The 22073-nt window shown below is 40.9% G+C and overlaps 1 protein-coding gene across 4 annotated transcripts in view; it reads right to left on the reverse strand.

The window, feature by feature from the left end:
* The window catches only part of NELL1 (neural EGFL like 1), a 374882-nt gene that overhangs the window by 302859 nt on the left and 49950 nt on the right, over positions 1–22073 (reverse strand). For all 4 annotated transcript variants that reach the window (XM_083598461.1, XM_083598460.1, XM_083598463.1 and 1 more), the window contains exon 3: positions 418–568. In XM_083598461.1, coding sequence (XP_083454587.1) covers positions 418–568 — 151 coding nt within the window. The remainder of the gene's footprint in view (positions 1–417; positions 569–22073) is intronic.

Below are 22073 nucleotides of genomic sequence, written 5' to 3' on the forward strand. Positions count from 1 at the left end.
ACTTCCAAACTCTGTGGTTTGCACCAACTGATTGGTGTTTAGGAAGCACTGCAGAAGCAGCTTTGCAGGCACTGCCAGCTGAGAGTGCAAAGCCCCATTCAGCTCAGTCCCACCTTTTTCTGCCCCTCATCTCGTGTCATCTATGGCATCAGGTGTAGGGCAGGTGGGTTTGGCTTGCTCCAAATGACCTTGTGGGCTAAAGAAGGCCTGGAGGTTCCCCACACCACTGTTCAAAGGCATAGCATTGCTGCCTCTTTGTATAACAAAAACGAAGAATCTAAAATCGATTAAAACAATATACTTAATTTCCTCACTGGCTTGGTGCCTTAGTACAATATCACCATAAAGCATTAAATGGACAGTGTATTTTTATTGGTTTTCAGCAATGATTTACATAAGCCACAGGTTTCCTCTTACCTGTGCTCCAACTCTCGGATAGACAGAATGACTCCCGAAGTCGACGCCTGCTGCTGTAGGGTAGCCAGAAATGTGAACTCACTTTTATTCCGGAAGAGCTGAATTAACTTCTCACTAGAATGGGGTGCTGCATGGATTTCTCTGTCTACAGCTAAAAAAAAGTTGGGGGAGAGAAAGAGGAGGGGAAGAAGCATACTGTAAAAATGTTTACATCTGTAAAAGTACGAAAATGCTTTTCATTTTTGTCTCCTGTAGATATACTCTTCACTCTGGGGGGCTTGTGCCCTATGTGTGCTACTGGAGCAATCATGTATAAAAACAGAAAACATCATCTTTATCAGTGTGCCCCATTTGTCACACTGACAAGTTCACAATCAGACATGCACTGATTTTCTGACAAAGTTTCTGACAGGGGATGCTGAGCCATTCAGGTCTGCTGTGAGCAGATTACATTGCTGATTCATGAGGTGTGCCGAAACAAGATAATAAGCTCCCAAATTCAGAGGGTCTGGCTGGTCCCCGAGTCACTTGCTAAGCTCAAATTTCAATTTCACTACTGTCTCAGTTACTCTCTTTCCATAATACATCTAGAGAATCTGTCCTTGTAACATATGCGGGGAGAAATGCATTATTGGTAGCAATACTCCATCGACGTACTTTTGACTCCCAAATGTATTTATTTTACTACACTGGCACACATAATATACTTACAGGAACAAGCATCATTTCTGGAACATTGCAGTTTAAACAAGCAATATGTACATGTTCATGCAATATTTATTAGACCACAATCTGATGTTTAGAGATGCATCCCTATCCAAGCAGGAATAAGGCAACACTCCAGCATTCAACTTAAAGCCACATTTCCTCCAGGTCTTGTTAGTTAGGGATAGGAAAGGAGTAATGAAAGCAACAGATGGCATCTATATTAAAGAGAATGAATCACCCACCCTCCAACCTACATTTCTATTTTGCTGCCTTTCAAAGCAACAACTCTGTCACATATTTTGAGGACTAGTGTCCATTCATTCCATTACTTGTTTTTAAAGCCACATGACATGACACAACAATCCAGATTTTTAAGCGTTATTATTATTATTATTATTATTATTATTATTATTATTATTATTTTGCCCCAGCTACAAAACTCGATTTCTAATAAGTGTTTTCTAATAAGTTAAGTCCAGTCAGAGGCGACTATGGGGTGCAGTGCTCATCTTGCTTTTCAGGATGAGGGAGCCAACATTTGTCCACAGCTTTCCAGGTCATATAGCCAGCATGACTGAACCACTACTGGCACACAGAGGACTGTGACAAGTGCCAGAGTGTACGGAAATGCTGTATTCCTTCCTGCCATACTGGTACCTATTTATCACCCTGCCCTAGTATTCTTTCGAACTGCTAGGTTAGCAGAAGCTGGAGTAAAGCAACGGGAGCTCACCCCATCGTGCAGATTCGAACTGCTGACCTTCTGATTGGCAAGCCCAAGAGGCTCAGTGGTTTAGACCACAGTGCCATCTGTGTACCAGATCCTTTACCTTTACAGTCCTAAAGACAAACTAGGGGTAGCCTATGTGCTGTCCTCCAGATGTTTTGGACTATAATTCCTGGCCATTAGCCATGAAGGGCACTATGTTGGCTATTTCCACATATCAGGAATATCACATGCCCCTAAATTCAACAGAAAACTTTGAACTACAACTGCTAACAGCAGTTTAAGAGCCAAACTAGATGTGCTATTAAATGGAGGGTTTCCTTTCAATGCAAGCAATAGCGCCCAAAGAACTTGTTTTGTTAGGACCACAGAAGGGAAGGGAAGGGCTAAACACCCTCCCCAACACTTGCTACAATCCTTATGATTATCACCAAACTCCAGTAGCTGCTAATTTTTTATTTTTTATTAAACAGTTTTAGGTACAAGATGCCCTAAGCAAGGCCATTTAAAATACTGAGCTCATCCTAAAAAGCAAAAATGCTACATGGAGAGTTGTACAGTGGCTACTCCCTTGGCTCCCAGATGTCACCAAATGCCATGCAAAGGGTCTCTGTTATATCTGGTATGGTGCTGGCTGGGGCTGATGGAAGCTGTGGTCCAATACATCTGGAAGGCACCAAGTTGGCCAAGTCTGCTTTAAATACACTGCTCAGAGATTTCTAAAACAGTAAGTGATTAATAAATGCTTTGAAATAAAGAAAGAGGCCTTCAAAGAGCTAGGGAAAAAAGAGGTGCCACCAAAAGTGCATCTTCAGTTATCTATAATTTAGTTAGTCTCCAAGTCTCATTTCTCATGGGAAAATGAAATTCATTATGCCATAGCAGCCGAATTTCACGTATATATCAATGATTCCATTTCCAACACAAAATTATACTAAGTAATGGAAGAAAGGGGAGAATCCTCATCTCCCTATTCCTTTCCTTGTAAATGATTGATGTATGTCCCTTAGCCATCAGATTTGATTACCCGCATTTTGAAGCGTAGCATGAATGTTATGAATGACATAAAATTACCTAATTCTTTCTAAACCCTAGCCTTGGGAGATGTCAATGCTTACATCAAAAAATGTCAATTAGTATTCAAATATATCCTTAAAAACACAAGAACTTCTTAATGAAAATCCTTCCCCACTATTAACCATGTTTTAGCTTTTGCACAACACATACACAGGTACATTTGTTTCAATTTCAATTATGCAATATCCATATATAACTCACAGAGAGGTGGGGAGGAAGTCATGCAGATAAGAGCTGAAGGGTGGGGAAATGACAAGAAGATAGCAGGCAGCCTGGTTGGGGTGGTAGCAGATTAACCGTGGCAGCTAGCCTGTTTATGACACCATGGCAGCTAGCCCATACCATACCACATACTAGCATTGTTCCAAATATGAGATAATTCTTTCATCAGAAACTTGTTTCCACTAGTGCAAAAAAAATCTTTAAAAGTATGCAACCAGCAGCTCAACGACCTAGACAAAGTGTAAATGGAGGTGGCTAACCTGTGGTCTATATATACCCTACCAAAATATAGTTGTCTTTCTGAATACAATACATCCGAGATGGCTCACATTTTTAAAAATTCAATGCAGGAAAGCTTGTGAGTCTAATGAGATGTCAGCTCAACTGAAGCAAAACTTTGTTAGACAAAGTACACTCTTGTGGAAGAAAACTGTAATAAATGCATATATGTTTCTCAATAAACAGATTGTGCACAAAGGTCCTGTAAATCCTCAATACCCATTTAATCACTTAAAATGATTTCTTTAAAATCTGTTACAGTTTTGCTCAACTACAATGTGGCAAGGTCCTTTGTACACTCACTTGTAAGTTACTATATCCAAGCGATACAGTAGTAGTAGCAAATGATAGTCTAGGATTTAAGTGCAACATTGGAGCAAAATGAATGAAAGGCTGACTTGATGTTTCAACATCAGTTAAATGTCAAGAGTTGACAGTGGTTTGTTCAGTTGTTGGAAAGTGTCTGAAAAACTTTTAGTGGCTTGTTGAAGAAGACCGCTCACCCCCTTTTGGGGGTGTGGTGGCGTGCAGGACAGCTAGTGACTCCCTCCCGCCAAATGCAGGAGAGCTGGGTGCTGGAGAGTGAGCTTCAACTCATGCTCCTGGCTTGAAGTCTGGCTCTGTGCCAGCCTGCTTAATTGGGCAATGGCAGGCTGGCTCGGAGGGCAGGGGGGGCATGACAAAGCCATCAGGGGATTTAAAGTGCCCCCCCAAACCCAGGTCTTCTCATCAGATCAACCCACCCACTCCTTCAGCATTGCATTACACATATTGATTTGCCTTGCTATGGCAACAGTGGTCACTGTATTCAGGGCTGGGTAGGAATTTGCCTATCAGGCGAATTGGCTATGGCCTGAGGGTTTTGCCCACCTCATAGCAATTGCCACAACTTGGGTGGTTTAGGCAGTGGGTAACCTGAGTCTTGGATGGAGGTGTCGTACCTTCCCCTTCCCCTCTAGAAATAGGGTATTCAGTTACAGGGATCCATGAAGGAGTCATTTCCATCCATATGCCCAGATAGGGGCTTGGGCTTCAGTGCTCCTCTAGGTGGCAATCCCTGCAGGGATACCCCTACTTGATGTAAGTCAGGGGTCAGCAACCTAAGGCCCATGGGCCGGAAGCGGCCTACGGAGGCCGTTTAACTGGCCCATGAGTTGCCCCCGAACCGAGCAGCCTGCTCGGTAAGTCCCCGTGCGCTGTGCTAAACTGGTGCAGTGCAGTGTGGGGACTCTCTTCTGTGGCTCCAGAAATCACTTCTGCGCATGCCTAGACGCTGAAAATCGCTTCTGCTCAGGTGCGATTTTCAGCGTCTGGGCATGTGCAGATGCGATTTCTGGCATCGCGCTGCATTGGTCCAGCCCATGGAGGATCTCTGCGGGAGTGATCTGGCCCATGCCCGGTAAGCCTTGCCAACCCGAGATAAGTCATAGAAATCTCCACTGCCAGGTTGACTGTTCATGTCATTTTTGGCAGGTGGGCCAGAAATAATGGTTTCCCATTGCCTATGCCAAACCTCTTCAACTATGGTCAATAAAGTTGTGGCCTGATTTGATCACATCTGATGGTGTGGTGTCATTTATTGATGGAGGAAGCGGGAGTACACAACCTGGACCTGCAAGAAAGATGGAAGTGACAAACACTCCAAAATCCTCAAATCACCAATGGATGATTTAAGGGCAATGAAACAACCTAGAACAAGTTACAACTCTAGCTAATCTAGGCTATTCTGCCAATGGCCTTTCCTCACACATGCTGTCATTTCAGATGCTACTTTCCAAGCAGTTCAGCCACAGCTGTTTCCAGGCATCCATAACTATCAGGGACACAACTCATCAGAAAGGTCTGCTATGCAGCTTTCGTTGAAATGCACTGAAATGTATTACCGTGCTGGTGTGCAGCACCCATTCATTTTAAATAGGACTTTAAAAACTCTCCTGAAGATTGTGCCCTAAAGCAATGTTTTTGACAATGTACAGTAGTGGCACTTTATCCTACATATTTCAAAATTATATAGATAAAGCACAGTAATATAATATTACAACATAAAAGATTAGAGTTTCAACTCACTAGAGCATATGTAGTACTATTTCACCACCATTCTGAGCCACTGCCATGCAATGCACTTTGCAAGAGAACACATATTTGAAAGAGCTATTTCCAGGAAACACTGTGGTATTTCAGTGCATGTGCCAAAGAATAACAAGCTTAGCACTTGTTATGTTTACTAATCCAAGGCTTGTATTAACAAACCGTGTTTGCCAGCACACAAAAGGGAAATGAGAACTCCTCTTTTTTATTTAACTGAAACACAAAAATGAGCTATGCAACACAGAACTGCTGAACTTCAGCGATGCTCCCTCTAGATTAAAGGTGCCCTTTCATTTACGGTACAATCCAATCAAAGTTAATTCTAAAGTCTCATTATTTCAATAGAGAGTTAATCATATGCCTAATGCTTTCCAATTGCAGTAAATGAAACTTAAGACCTTTTTGACTTTGGCTGGATTATGTCCTCACATAAGTATTTTCAAACATATGATTAAATCTAAATATCAGGCCTCATATGCTTCAGGAGCCACTGTTGCTCTGGTCATTAGCATAGTCTATAGCTAATGGTGGCTGTTATGCTCTGGTCATTAACATAGTCTATAGCTGATGGTGGCTGTTATGCTCTGAAACCGGTAATCATTATAAATAAATAAATACTGTGTGCACACATTTCTAACACAAATACAGTTTAGCAGGACCACAAGGTTGTTTGGTCTGTCCTTATCCACTAACAAGACAGGGCCATCTAGTCTCCCTATCATGACCAAGCTACATGATGCCATTGCAAAATCCAGGATGTTGCAGGACAATTAGCCCCAGATTATTCAAGCAAGTCAAAGGCTGCTGTCATATTTACATATGCCTAAAACCATGGGTATCTGTAGAAGGGGGGGGGAACCGCTCTACCCCAAATAAGCATAAAATCCGATTCCCAGATTTCAGGGGGGGGTTGTTTTTGTTTTTTTCCACATGATAATTTTTCAATGTTTTGAGTCTTCTTTAAAGGCTTACATTCAGTAAAAACATTCACTCAGATTACAGTTAAGTATTCACAACGAAAACATAGTGAGGAAAATTAGCAAAATAAATCATAGCACTCAGGATGGTTTTTAAAGATATTTCTACCACTTGTAAAATCTTAAATGCAAGGCAAAATTTTGCAGAAACTCAAAAGCTCATTCCGCTTGTGAGAAACTAGCCTGCTCCTGCCTTTTAGTGTTTTTAATCAATAAATGGAATCATATCAGTAATTGATATTTAGGAAAGCAGAGCTAGCTGATTAGGCAAAAAGGCTTAGAGCAGGTATGGCATACCTGCGGCCTTCCAGATGTTGTTGATTTCCGGATTCCATCAGTCTCGACCAGCATGGTCAATGGTCAGAGCTTATGGAAGATGGAGTCCATCTCATGAGGTTAAGACAAGCATTATCTGGAGAAGAATCCTCCCAATTCATTTTTAATTTTAAAACTTTTTTGTCTGTGTGAGTTCACTGCTGACAGATTGGTAGAAAACAATTCAGAAATCCGGTACTTTCGTGGGCAGAAAGATAACAGAAAACCCATTATCTTTCTAACTTGGGCCTTATTTCATATTAAAAATGTGAGTTAGTCCTTTAAAAAAAAAAAGCTTCCCTATAAATGTAGTTAAAGTACATCATTACTATAAACTTAGTGCAGGACTGTGGCTGAGATAGCATGGACTACGTAAGCCTTGCAAAAGTACTCTAGTATTATTATACCCATTCTGATGGGAGCAGTGTGTGTGTGTTAGAGCAGTATCTGGTGCAGTATTGTTACGCAGTTGGTTTTTAGAGAAATGGAAGGGGTGGAGCTTCGAAATTGATTCAAGCTGCAGTGCCGTTAATTAATTGAAGTTTGAAGTGGGTGAAGGGAGCCAAGGAAAGAAATTAGTTTCAGCTGTGGGGAAAAGACAGGGTTCAATGGTCCAGGTATCAGATCTACTTGTAGATGGACAGTAGTTCTACCCATTGAGTAACAACAGAGAAATACAAGTTTCTCAGAAACAAGGTCTACCCAAGCCTTGTTGCCAGGTATGCAGTAGTTGTAGACCTGCTCTTTGATGTTAGTTATGTATGTAATGGGCATCTGTAGGAATTTTTCAGGGAGTGGGGGAGCAACAGAAGTATATATGATGTGATTATGGACAAAGTGACTATGACCAAAGAGGTGTAAGCCTTAAAGTATTGAATTCCACAAACCATAGCCTCATACTTAACTTTGATAGAGCTGAGGTATACATTTTTGCAACATTATGTTTTTTTAAGAAATGGAGAGGAAAAAGAGCATGGATGGGTACAGATCCTTTCAGTTTTATGCACACAGGGTTTTAAAGCACTAAAAAGTCACTAACAAGACAATCCAGACCCAAGGTCCACTGGGATGAGTGAGTTTGGAACAGGTGGACCTTGGGAAGTTCTGCCAGGATTCACTCCAATATCCAGGCTCAGTTGGAGATACGGTGGTGTAACTCCCACATCCCAGTTCAACCAAGGATATGACAGCACAGCTTCCACATTCTGGCTCAGCCAACACAGGCCCCCAAAAGCGGGGATTCTGTAGGTGGAACAAGGAAAGACTTGCATCTCTTCCAAACATCTTTCAGCTCTTGTGGAAAGTATATTATCAAATCTTCTGCCCTAAAGCAATTGCCCAAATAGGTAGCCATGTCATACTTCCATCATCTTCACTACTCACTTCTCACTGATGAAACAGGCTCATGCATACCAAAGAATGATCGCAATAAAACTGTATTTACGTATCACCCTCTCTAAGTGCTGGTTCCTGTACTCCAGGGCAAGCAATGAAGGCCTGAGTATGTCAGGCAGGCCCTGTCATATAATGTCAGATATTATAAGATTACCATAATAGTGTGAGAACCAACTCTATGGGAGAAACAATCCCTATGCCTGTTATTGACATCAGAACCAGTCCTTTGAGTGTTCCATATTTACAAGAGTAGGACTACATGCGTAGCTCAGTAAAATGCTTAAAATCCCACTACTCAGTTTAAATGGAAAGCAATGCAGAGAGACTGAACTTCATCACTCAGTCTCCTTTATAAACAGCAGATAGGTGGGAATTTCAAGCTTTGCTTACTGATCAAATAAGCTCCACCTCAGATGCTGGATTAGGCTGGAATAATTATGTACAAGATAATATGCATGGAATTCTGGTTAAGAGAAAACTGTATACTTATATGATGCCTCCACTGACCGCCCCCTGCCATATTAACTCCCTAGAACTTCACCTTCCCATTCCATGCACTACTAAGCTTGCTTTAAAACATCCCAACCTCAATTCTGAAGCCCTTTCTCTGCTCTTCTGTGCTGCAGACCTGCTTCGCACCCATTTTCACCTTCATATCCATGTCCATGCCTACGCCTCCTTTTGTGAAGCTCACCGCCACCATACACTACCCCCCCATGGTATCTTCCTGCATTTTCATCCTCCCACACATTGCAACAACTAAGCACCCTTTTACCTTCTGCTCAGTTATGAACCATTCCCTCCTATTCTTCAGATGCTGCTGTGCCCCTGGCTTTGCTCTTCAACCCCATTCCCATGCCTTCTACTCCCTCCTTTTTTGCAATCCCCTTTGCACTCCCATTTTCACCTTCAGTCCTTCTCCCTCCACCCTCCTCCTCACTTTTCTCAACTCTCCCTTGCCCACAGATCCTCCCCATTTCCCTGCCTCCTCCTCTCTCCTATCTGCAGCATCCTTTACACAAACACCATGGTGATACATGTTACTGTATACAGTGGTACCTTGGTTTACAACCATAATCTGTTCCGGAGGTCTGGTTGTAACCCAAGGCATACTTTCGCCAATGGGGCCTCCCAAAAAAATGGGTTGTAATAAAAAAAATGGGTTCCAATCCCAAAAAAGGGACACACACTTCTGGGTTTGACATGGTTGTAATCCAAAGCAGTTGCAAACCAAGGTACCACTGTATTTAAGATGAAAAGTCCGCTAGTACCGTTAACTTGTGAATGAAGGTTAAGTTTAGTTGCTGTGTGCTGTACATATATGAGTGTTTGCTTGTTAATAAAATATCTCTTCTAAATTACTACACTGTATCTGGAACTTGATGCTGAATGCAATACACGGTACCAGGAGCAAAATACATGGCTGTGGGAAAGTACTATGCAATATTTGAAGCTAACACAAGCAGTGGCGTAGCTAGCAGCTCGGGTGCCCGGGAGATGAGCACGCCCAGCGCCAAGGGGCTGGCCACCCATGGGGCGGAGCAAGCCGGGAAGGTGCTCTGGGCGGAGCCTGCATGGAGTCCACCCACCACCTCAGCTGCAGGGCGTCGGAGGGGGAGGCAGTGAGCAGATGCGAGCCCCACACTGCCTTTTCAAGCGGAGAGGTGGATGCAGGCACCCTAGCCACTGTGTCACTCCCGAGACACGTGGCTCGGGTGTGCTGTAGGCTACACATTAAGTGCCACCTCCTGGGTGAGTGGCCCCCAGTGGGCCCCCCATGCCCCCAACTATGCTGCTGAACACAATAGCCTTTCCCAATTTCCTTCTTGCTGTGCCCACACCTTGTTTTGAACTGCCACTTTCCACCCTCTCTCATGCATCTCAGACCTCTGTCATGGTTCAAAATTGCAATCCCTCCTGCTTGGTTTCCTCTATGCAAACCTCTACTTTAGTCAAACTTCTGCAAAGATTTCATATGGGTAATTGTATTCTTGCTAGGATATAACCACCCCCTTTTATTCCTTTAATTTCTCTCCAATATATTTCTTAACATTTTGCAAAATCTGATCTGTTTGATTTGAGGCTTTTGTTCACATTTGCATTGAACTGATTGTAATGTGAAGAAAAATATATTTTGGGGGAAGGTGTTAAGCGTCATAAAATCCAGCTGTCATACATATATGCTTTCATTCTTATGTTTCACCCGGGCAATGGAGAAGAGCAAATATAATGTCAATTCAGTATGTTGGGGTGCAATTCCATGGCAACTTGCACAAGTTCATTTGCACTGACTTTGGTAGGAATACACCAGTTCAAGTGGCATTTGAATAATGCTCCGGGACTTGGAGCACTGTAAGCCTCAACTGAAAAAAAAATAGAATAAAAATAAAGACAGGAGTATGCAGGGAAACCACTGCTTCTATTATCAGTTGAAAATGACTGTCTCCTTGTAATAGAATGCTGCTTTCATAGATAATATAGAGCAATACTTTATCCAGTCATCTTCAACAAAATATTACTTTTCAGTTGAATGATAATGCAAGCTCAGCAAAATACACAAAGAAATAAAGACATGACTTTCACAAGCCCAGCTAAGGTAGCTGATTCCCTCACACCCACCTCCCCCTTTAATCTGAAATGCAGGGGTTATTTTAATCAAATCATTGTGTTTCTGAAATCAGAATCAGGTGGGTACTAAGTAGCTTAGTGTACTCATTTGAGCAAGCAGTGTGATCACATTCTCCACATCAAAGAGAGGCTATTTGAGAAAGGTCCAGCTTAAGAGGGGTTTATATTTACATCAGCAAAAACTTTCATGAGGCAACTGTTTCTTTAATAATCTTGCCACCATTTTCTGTCCACATCAGCACAATAGATAAATTACAGCTGCCATGGAACACTAAGTCACCTCCACAAAGCTGAAAAAAAATCTGTTGTTTTTTCAAAGGAGATATTTTGCTACTGTTTGGCTCTTTTCCAACACAGCCCTTTAAACTGACAGCTAATTCATGAGGTGATAGCAGTTGTATTTTGCTCCTGCCCGCCGCCGCCTGCCCAAGGTAGCAAGAAAGACTGCGCTGATTAACAAATCACAGACGTGCAGCTGCATGGCATGTTCAACATGTCAGAAAATAGGACAACTGTCTTAAGTAAACCTTGAAGACTGCTAGACTCACAATTAGATCTAATCAGACATGAATGAACGCACATGAGGTGGCGAGGTAGGAGGAGGGTAAGCAATGTCATCCCCTTCCCCACAACTTAAAAGTGCATTCCATAAACTGAACCAATCCTATACTGTCTGAGTGATTTGGCACATTGCATTTTCTTCCACTATTCCTGATCAGATACACAGAACATACTGTAAATGCAAATTACAGAAACCTATTAAATAAGAGTCATATATTGGATCTGAGGTTGGGGCCAACCACCTCAACCCACTTCCTCCCTGCCTCTGCCATCCATAAATATGTTCACTCACCCGGTATATGTTGCCAGAATAGGGCTAATATTGAAAAATGATTATGAGCAGGAACAACCGCTTTCGGTACCAGAACACTTTCAATTTGAAGAAGAGTTTGGATTTGATATCCCGCTTTATCACTACCCTAAGGAGTCTCAAAGCGCCTAACATTCTCTTTTCGTTTCCTCCCTCACAACAAACACTCTGTGAGGTGAGTGGGGCTGAGAGACTTCAGAGAAGTGTGACTAGCCCAAGGTCACCCAGCAGCTGCATGTGGAGGAGCGGAGACGCGAACCCGGTTCCCCAGATTACGAATCTACCGCTCTTAACCACTACACCACACTGGCTCTTTGGCTATTTAAACTCTGATCTCTCCATTTCTCTCTTGAAAAGGAACTTCTGCAATATGCACTGAGGCATAGCTGGGAAATTATACAATAACTTTGCAATGCATATCCACCCATATGCTTAGCAAAGCCTAGTTCCCTTCCTGCTGTTCTTCCCCATCACCCAAGAAAAAGAACCCATGACGATGGCCTACCCCTGGGGTCAACATGGTGTCTGCACTCACAAAGGCCTTGCCTGGCACACACTGAAATTAGGCTTGAAAAAACATCCTGTTGCAGTGAGTAGAATAAGTTGTGGTGTGTGCTTGACTGCAGTGTGTGTGTGTGTGTGTGTGTGTGTGTGTGGTGTCCACAAAAGGTTCTCTCATTTTCAAAAGTGTCTGCAGACCCAAAAAGTTAGGAAACTCCTGGGCTAATCAGGTTACCAAACCTTATTATAAAAATAGTCTGGCACTGAATGTAGTATTGCCAACCTAAAATAAGTTGATAAAAGACCTATAGTAACCTAATCGGTGTTCAACTCATGATACTTGATTCTTTGCTTGTTTTAGGGAAGGCACTGGGGACAAGGCTCTTGAATTTCTGTCTGCCACAAAGCTCTTAAAGGTTTTTCTAGTATGGAAATACAAACATGGGGAAAGCTTTACCTGTTGTCATTCTTTCTGCCAGACATCTTATTGCTTCTGTGTCTGTGGCCCCTGTTTTATATTTGAATCCTCTACCCACTACAGAAAATTTAAGTTTATATATGACACAAAGTATCAAAATTTATGCAAATTTGTGTCACCTTCTGCAAATGGGGCAGAGCACCCAATTCATACACAGTGTATTGGACCCCGAATAAACTACTATATACTGATACCCAAAATAAATGAATCACATTACAACCATCTACCCCGCATGATAATTCTGCTGGCTGAATTTTTCACCAGCTGAATTTTCCTGACTATTTTCAAAGGCAGCCCTATGTAATGAACACTACAGTAGTCTGTTCTGGATGTCACCAGAATATGTGTTTAATGAGGAACATCTGAAAAGGGCTTATAAATATGCACAGAACAAGTACTGAACTGAAATATGAGGCCAAAGTTATGAGTGCTGCCAAAAATCCAAGGTAATGTTAAGATTAAAGCAAATTAACAGAAGAGAACCTGGAACCTCAAACATTTTGTGATTAAACAAACCTAGTCCCATCTGCTCTGAAGTGTACAATAAAATTTCCCATGGTTATAGTGGAGCTCAACTACACTCCAAAGCTCCTGTCATAAGACTGCGGAACTCACTTAGCATACAAGTGAGTACCACTGAGACAATAATGCTTCTGATATGTGCACTGGTATGATCCCAGGATACAAAATACTTGTTCTGCCGGTCTCATCTGAACTGTACATGTATATTTTCAGGTGCTAACCTTTTAGAAATACACAGGGGCCTTATCATTCCTTGTATTTCAAAGGAACTAGTGTCTGAATGTGTGCGTGTAGTTCAAATGATTTTTATTTGGATACCAAAAAAAAGTATTGTTGAAGCAACTCTAGGTTAAGGGCGGTTTTCCTCTAAAGATTTTTCAAATGCTTTATGGGTTTGGCAGTGCTATCTCTACAAAGATTTGTTCAATAACAAACGTAAGGCATCCTGTTGTTGAACAGCACTGCTTTATCATTCATAGCTATTTGTAATAAATCACTTTTTATATATGTTGCTTCAAACACTGATTTTCAAGTATAAGATCTGCCAGTACTGAAATGCTCTGTGATTTTAATATGCAAGCCTCCTACAGAGATGATGTCTCATTTTAATTATTGTTTCGGTTTAATGGGTTTTCATTAAATTAGAGGATAGAGCAATTACCAGGGTGAACAGCTAATGTTTCAAAGGTAAGATCTCATGGCTCTGCAACAAAGACAGAGTTGAAAAAGAGAGGAGACTGAAGCATATTGCAATATGCTCTTTTAGCCTGGATATGCAAAATTTTCTGGCACTTTTTCTTACTAGACTTAAGCATTACTGTCACACTGATATGCAAACTTGTATAAACCAGTTTACAACAGGCCATCTTTTAACCAAACTAACCAGTCATTGGGAATTGTGCTGTTTATTCTGTATGATTTCCAAATTAGAAGGAAACAGACTTGGGACTAAGAAACCAGAAGAATGTCTTATGAAATGGGGTGTTATTGCTTCTCATTTTCACCTTCAGCAGCACTTCCCACTCCCAGTAATTTGGGCTGCAATCCCATACCATTGTTTTATTTAAAAACATGTATATATCACCTTCTGTACTAATTCCAAGCTGACCTACAACCTTAAAAGTCAACCAATGAACAAAATGTAAAATCAATAACCACACATTACAACAAATTCATAAATTCAGTAACCAGAACTGTTCTCTATTGGGCATTGAAACATGTCGCAGAGTGCATGCAGAGTGGACCACACAGATGGAAACACTGAAGAGACGCAAATATATCTTTGCAAGGTTTAATAACAACTTCCCAAACATACATCTTACATAGTGTCTATAATTGTCACCCATCCATCCACCAGGGCAGAGTAAGGTACATATTGCACATTATGTATCATTCACAATTGCTGACACAGCTAATTACAGTGACTTATCAGCACCTGCTATACTGCTACGCAGCTGTAAAAACTAGGTCAGGATATGCACCCTGGCTTTTAAAGAGGTACACATCCTGTGAAACAATAATGAACCCTAACACTTAAACAAACTATTCAACCAGGCCAGGTATCAGTACCCCCCAAAGGGGTGAATCAATGTGTTTTCAGGAAGCACCAAACAATCAATAAGGTTGGTGCCCACCTTATTTTTTAGCCCCATCTGTTTAGATGTCTGCACAAGAACAAACAAAAATAAAATAACTTTGTGGCAAACGAGTCATCTAGTAATTATGTGCATTAAGTTTTAATATGGATGAGTAAACAAATGCTGAAGTAGGGCACTAGGATGATAATGGCCTGCATATGCACACATTACTGTATCACAGTACATTTTAGAAAGCATATCTTTAGGGAGCTATTTTTTTCCAAAGTGCTACAGTTTCAACTGTTCACAGCACATCTATAGCATCAAAAAGCATACTCAATTCTATAACCTATTAGTGCAGATAATTTGTATTATTTACAAAGCATTGCATTATTTGCTGGTACTACATAAACATTTTATTAATCAGAATTGTTTTTAAAAGTAGTGAACGCTATGAGATTCTCATTTCTCTTGTAACACTACACGATTTTTCATATATAGGAAACAGTAGAATTAAGATGATCTAGAAGTGAATCAACTTGTTGATCTCTTATGTTTACTCCTCTGCCAGCTGAAATGCTTGAGAAGGCATAGCACCACTAAAAGCACATAATCTGCTCTTAAATCATGTGAGCTAATCAAATTACATGCCTTGTTAACTAATTAGTTCAGGAGTCACTGATTGCAAGGTCTTTTCCCACACTTTATTGTTATTGCCCACAAGGTGTTGTAATTTTATCACTCCCTGAATAATGTTGCAGTTCTTGTTTTCCAACTTTTTGCAAGAATGGTTTAAAAACATTTAAGAGTACACAGCAATGAAACGAAGTCAGCAGATCCAATGGCTTTGTGCACAGAGCACTGGGAGAAGAAAATGATTTGCAAGCCTCATTACAGATTTACTATCCTTCCTGCAGAACCACTGTCCATTTTAGAGATCTAATTTCGATTATGATAAACATTAATGTCACACTAAATAATGAGATACTGAAATTTTTGCCAAGGCCAGCCTAACAGATATTTTCATCTATAAAGGGCATTTTCAGATGAATCTGAAGTTAAAGCTCTATAAAAGTGAAGATTTTAAGATTATCCTCCTAAAAATGTGATTCAACATATTGCATTTGGAAGTACATTTATGAGGAACTCTGAGATAAGGCTGCTTGGATTTTAGCATTACTGGCAGTTTATGCCTTTTAAAAAGCACTGGTGGAGTAGATGGAATATATCCTCAGATTTCACAAGTATAACAAACTTCCATACCACGTAGCATACACATTACATAGGTTCACCTATTTTCTTCTGTAGCCTAACATGCAATCAATTAACACACAATACTATATATATTTATCACGTGATGGGCACCAGGTAAGTTTGTTTTACAGTGTCTCTGGTCCTACCTGCATGGCCAGTTCCAGAGTGTATTGTTGGGGAATGCTCTTTGGCATTTGTGCTAGGCAGTGTCGCAAGCCATTAATTTGCCCCCAGTGCTATTTAACATCCAGATGAAGCCATTGTGAATGCTCATTAGGTCCTTTGAAGCTAAGTGTCAGCAGTGCTCTCTTTCCCCTGCAACATCTGGAGTGGCCGTGCAGCCTCTGGATCAGTGTCTGACCATAGTGAGTGGCTGAATGAGGGCCAATAAACTGAGTTTAAATCCTGGCATGGAGGCCCCCGATGGGCAAGTGGCTCCTGCGCCCATGAGCTAGGTCAGTTACCTGTTCTGAACAGGGTTTCCCCCTCCCCTCTGAAGGAACAGGTACATAGTCTGGGGGTGTTCCTTGATCCACCTCAGTCACTCAGTGGATAGCAAGGGCTCCTGGGGGTTGAGGCACTGTGGGTCCCCCCAACATTGCATTGGGAGCCTTCAGTCTTCCGGAGAAGGTGATGCCTCTGGTGGTTTGGACTACCATTTATCAGTTTTGTGTGGTAAGATAGCTGTAGCTGTTTCTGGACCAACATTATTTAGCCACTATGGCACTGATAACCTCAAGACTGGATTACTGCAATGCATTCTATGTGGGTCTTCTTTTGGGCTTAGTCCAGATTCTGAAACTGGATGCAGCAGTTAAGATGTGGACTGGGACATCACATAGACACCATATATCACCTCTGTTGACTGTCAGTATGTTACAGGGTACAGTTCAAGGGTTTGCATTTATCTTTCATAAAGCCCTAAACAACTTGGGACCAGGTTACTTAACGGACTGCTTCACCCCAGTGAAAACTGATCCACTTGGTCTAGTAGGGCATTGCCATGCCAAGTACCAAGCAAAAGTTTTCCCTAAAATCTTAAAGCCACACTGTTCCTGTCCCACATTAACTGATTTTCTTCTGTTTATACTTAAGAGAGGATCCTGGAGATATTTCTGCCAATTTTCTGTTCTCTGGCAAATCAACTCTCTGGACCACTCACAGCCAATCCCAATTCAATTGAAGAGAGCTCGTACCAATAGACAATCCTTTATCTAAGATTCTGACAAATTTTTAAAAAGTATGTTTTCCCTTCAACCATTTATTTGGAAATGGTACAAAGCGTTTATTTCTTTGCAGTTATTCTAGAAAGACCATTAACAGCCATTTTAAAATAGACTGTAGATATTTTGCAACACCGAAGCTTCTAGATTAAGCCATTGCTTAGGCCTCTAGAACATTATGTAACAGACATAAATTTTACAAAAAGATAACCTGTAATCAATTCAGATTTTAACTGAAGATAAATGCCTGGCTCACTTAAAACTAAAGCAGGCTAAATTGTCTTAATATTTTGCTTTGGTAACATATACATTTAGCAATATGTCCAAAATGAATTCTGTACGAATGCAAACATGAAACCACCAGAACTCATTTTATTGGCTTTGCTTCTTTTCTGTTGATATATGCTTCTGAGTTCAATGGATATAAGGAAGAACCTGAGGATGGAGCTCAGGGTGAAAAACCTATATTCACAGGAACAGGTATGGATTTTCTTTAGTTACTGTAAATTTACTGCTGGACATATACCATAAATACGCTCCTCTCCAATGGTATCGTTACACATTATATTAGTAGCAATAACAGTAGCACAAATCAGTAAATAAAATCATGGACTGGTTCACTTTATTTACTACCTAATTGTGCTGTAGTTAAAAAGCATGAAGGTCCCCCCATTGTATAACAACTGCTCTGGGTCAACACAGGAAACCGCTTTATACATAGACCCACTGGGTCCATCCAGCTCTGTATTTCCTGCAATAATTTAGTATCCTATGCCCATGCATTCCTTTTGTTCTTGGGAGAACACTTTTCAAAGACACATTATGTCCTAAAATGCTGCTGCACACCACCCCAGTCTCTGAGTGGTGCGAGATTCCAGGGGTTCCAGGCGTTTACCCAGGGTTCGTGTTTCCTTCAGAATGAGGCACAGCAGAGACTGTGGTGTCTTTATGATAAGTGGTTTATTCACACATATACACAATCTGAGTTTATGAGGCTGTATTAACACCCTAAGAGGGTCTTGCTTCTTCCATCTTGTGGCCTTGGATTCAAATAGAAATCATACATTGCTCCAACTCTCTTTCCAGATTGCTGCTTTTCTTCTGGCTCATACCACAGCAACTCTCACCCCTTTAAACTCTGGCTCTGGCTTTTTGACTGCCCACAAGTTGAGGGAGGGGCCCCACCCATTTGCCATCTTGCACAGAGACCCTTTCCCTTTGTTTTCTTTAATGGGCCATCACCCAGGCGATCGTCTCAGCAGGAAACTAGCCTGGCTTATATTTTGATATTTGCTGGATCCAGGGGTTAGAAGCCTCTAGGCATAGTCTACTCTCCTCTCAAACTCAAAACACTATAATACACATTTGCTTCTACAAATGGACATACATGCAACAAGTTGTTCATCTTTCCCCTTGCAGATAGATCTACAAAGGAAAAGAATCTTCAATCATTTCCAGGAATTTTTTATATAAATATTTGAGAAATTCAAATTTCCAAAAAAAAAAAAAAAAAGAGGATCATACTAAAATCTGTTTCTTTTTTTCTTTTAATACAATCATTACGATGATGTTTCACCCAGGCACAATACTTTTTCTTATGTCACCCAAGCACACCACAAATTCATGAATAAAATATGGCAAGTTTTATGGTATCCACTGCTGTAGGTTCATCTGTAACAGTAAAACGTGATCTGTGTACTAACTGCTCCTTTGCTTCATAAAGGCCTTTGTTTCTGAGTACAGGCTCTTATTTAAATAGGCCCAATGCATTTGCCCCCTCCTCCTTGTTATTTCTTGCCTTTAGCAATAATGCAAGAAATAATGTTTACTTGTCTTTCCCCCTCAATAAGTGCATTTGCAAATAGTGACAGTGGTAAAATATCATAAAGACCCACTGTCCCATCAAAAGTCCCATACTAGAAAACACAAAGGATCTAAACTCCATTGAAGAGCGAGAAAAAAATAAAAAGACTGCACAAATTAAACGTAATTCTTGTTGCAAAAAACAAACAAAATTGTAAATGAATGTGCTCTATATTGCCAAAGACAACTAAAATATAAATCCGGGCAACATTTTCTTGCAAGGAAGTGTATGAATAAATACAGTGCAAAAATGTATGCCTTTAATATGGGCACAAAATGCCAATTATCTGTCAAGTGTTACTGTATGCACCTACTAGGAATGGTAGCAAAGATGAGTTGTAGGAGTTAATTCACATCTGCGCCTTACAGAAGGCAATGGGGAAATCCCAGTACCTGTGTACCCTAGCAAAGAAAAATAAGCAAGGACCAAAATACCGCTTCAATGTCCCATAATGGGAAAGGGAAAGAGAACAGATACTGTCTGACTGAATGAATTAAGCAGCCTGACTGTAGTAGCATATGACTGAGCTGAAAACTTGCTGGGAGTCAAGGTAACAGTTGTCTTTGGGGCTATGTTGCAGACTTGGAGACTGTCTTAGCCCAATGCAATAGTGAATACATTAATGCAGGTGTACAAAGGCAGTTAATCTTAATTATGGTGAGTTGAAAACAAGCCAAGCTTAAACCACAGTTTATGAAACTGGCTTTTTTTCACTGACTATAGTTAAGATTAAACATGGTTTAGGATTTAGAAGTAACTACACAATTTCATTGTTGAAAACCTACAAACCATGTGCAGAACCACCACATATGGAAGTAGGTTCCAAACTCCCAGCATCCGTGCCAGCAAGAAATGCCAAAGATGACTCAGATTTTTTTTTAAAGCTTCACAGTCATCATATGCAAGCGGTAGGCTAATTTTAACATATGCTATTTGACTTGCATTGCAGGAGTTTGCAACACAGGCCTGACTCATAGCCTAGACAAATCCTGATCTTCTATTTCTGCACCAAAGTCCGTTTAAATCATCAAAAACTTTATCCAACAAAAAAGTAGCTTTGGGGGATTAAACCCTTCAATGCTGAACTTGCAGGTTCAATTAGCTTTTCAAAAAAGGTAAGCTGCCCTCAAGCCTGCTCTTGTATGTCTTTTTCCCCCTAGAAATGTACTCACTTGCCTCTACTGAAACCAGTATTTTCCCTATGTGTGCCCTGCATCCTCCCCAAATCTGCAAGAGTAGGGGTGAAGGAACACCCAGAACAGATTTAGGGACACAGGGCAAAGAGGGAGAGGAAGTTCCATTGCACATTCAAAAGTATTTGGGCAGATGGAATGAGTTCACTGAATACAATACCACCAAAGTTCAGAAACAACTACCCAAAGCATCGCTCTGACACAAAGGGTGGTCTCATTAAAGACAGAGCTTGATGGAAAAAACATTGAATAACAAGGGATGCCATTAGACAAAACAATATGATTTTCCTATCAGAGAGTAGTAGAGAGGTTACAAGAGACCTCTGGCCAATCAGAACTCACAGACAGTGAAGTGCCCCTTGTGAGGAAAGGTGGAGACATTTCCCAGGATATGTACATTTACATTAATCCAGTTACTGGTGGATAATGCCTTGCTGTCCAGATACTTGGTAGCAGTTTCAGGGACTAATTGGCTGGCACTCACACAATCCATTATGCATATTGGTTACTGCATGGAAATTCACCTGTACAGTTGCTGCAATGAAGAGATACTTGGTAAGAACCGCTTAGGCTTCCCATGGGCTTCCCATGAAGGAAATACTGTGGTTTCCTCCAATTCCTTGCAATGATGCTACAGTAATCACTCTGGGCAAAGCCAAAATGCACACATTCTCAGGGCACATGTATAGTTCAAACTGAACCAATCTCAGTAAGAACTCAGCAATCAAGGACTTCTGGCCTCCTCTGGATTTACTACTTAGCCTTTTTTTCTCTCAAATATATCCCACAAGTAAAGGTACAGTGCAATATACCTTGTGATAGGCAACAAGTTCCAAATTAAAGAGTCCAAATATCACACCTCGGTGGTTGTGTGTGTAATTCAAGAACTGACATAATATGTGAATGAGGACAAGCATAGACTGGGAAACAAGCCTACACACACACACACACACACACACACACACACAACATGGCTCTCCTTGTATGACAGGCAGCCTTGCATTTTGTAGGGTTCCTAATCACATGTATATAGCCTATAAACATACGCTTGTACTCCTGTCTCCTAGAAAGGGGTATAATGCAATAGCACTATACACACCTTTCATGCATAAAGTACCAGAGACTCAGACTCTGATATCTCCACATAGGGATAGAAAGCACTTCTATCTGAAACCCTGGACAACTTCTGCTAGTTATCATAGACAATGCTAAGCTAAATGGACCAATGGTCAGACTTGGTGAAGGGCAGCTTCCTCTGTTTGCGATCCAAATCCTGCACTCACTATACCGCATTTGGTTACATTATATCTTAATGCTTTCCACCACACTACTGAGAATTTGACATAACACAATAAGTAGGTATATAGCAGAAGTGAAAAATGGAAAAGGCCATTTTCCTCTGCACTACAGATAGAGCTTCAGGTGGCAAATTAATCAGAATTTTTAGCAGATAAGAAGCAGGTTGAAGCCTCACAAGAAGCATTTAATTTTTATTCTCTCTGAGAAGTTCAAGTCAGTACTTTATTTTCACCACAGGAAATTGCCAGGCTTTCGTTACTACATTATGCCTTGATTATATATGTCTGCAACTTGTAATACTGCATAATGCCTTCTAACTATTTTTATTCATATTATTTAAAAGGGATGCTGTCAGCTAGGAGATATTTGAAAGTCAGCTTCCTTTAAAAGTGACTAACAAAAATGTGAAATACTCTGTACTTGCTAAGGAAATGCTTGTTTCCAGAGAATGTACTGCA

Source organism: Podarcis filfolensis (genome assembly GCF_964270895.1).
Source record: "Podarcis filfolensis genome assembly, chromosome: 1".
NCBI classification, from domain to species: domain Eukaryota; kingdom Metazoa; phylum Chordata; class Lepidosauria; order Squamata; family Lacertidae; genus Podarcis; species Podarcis filfolensis.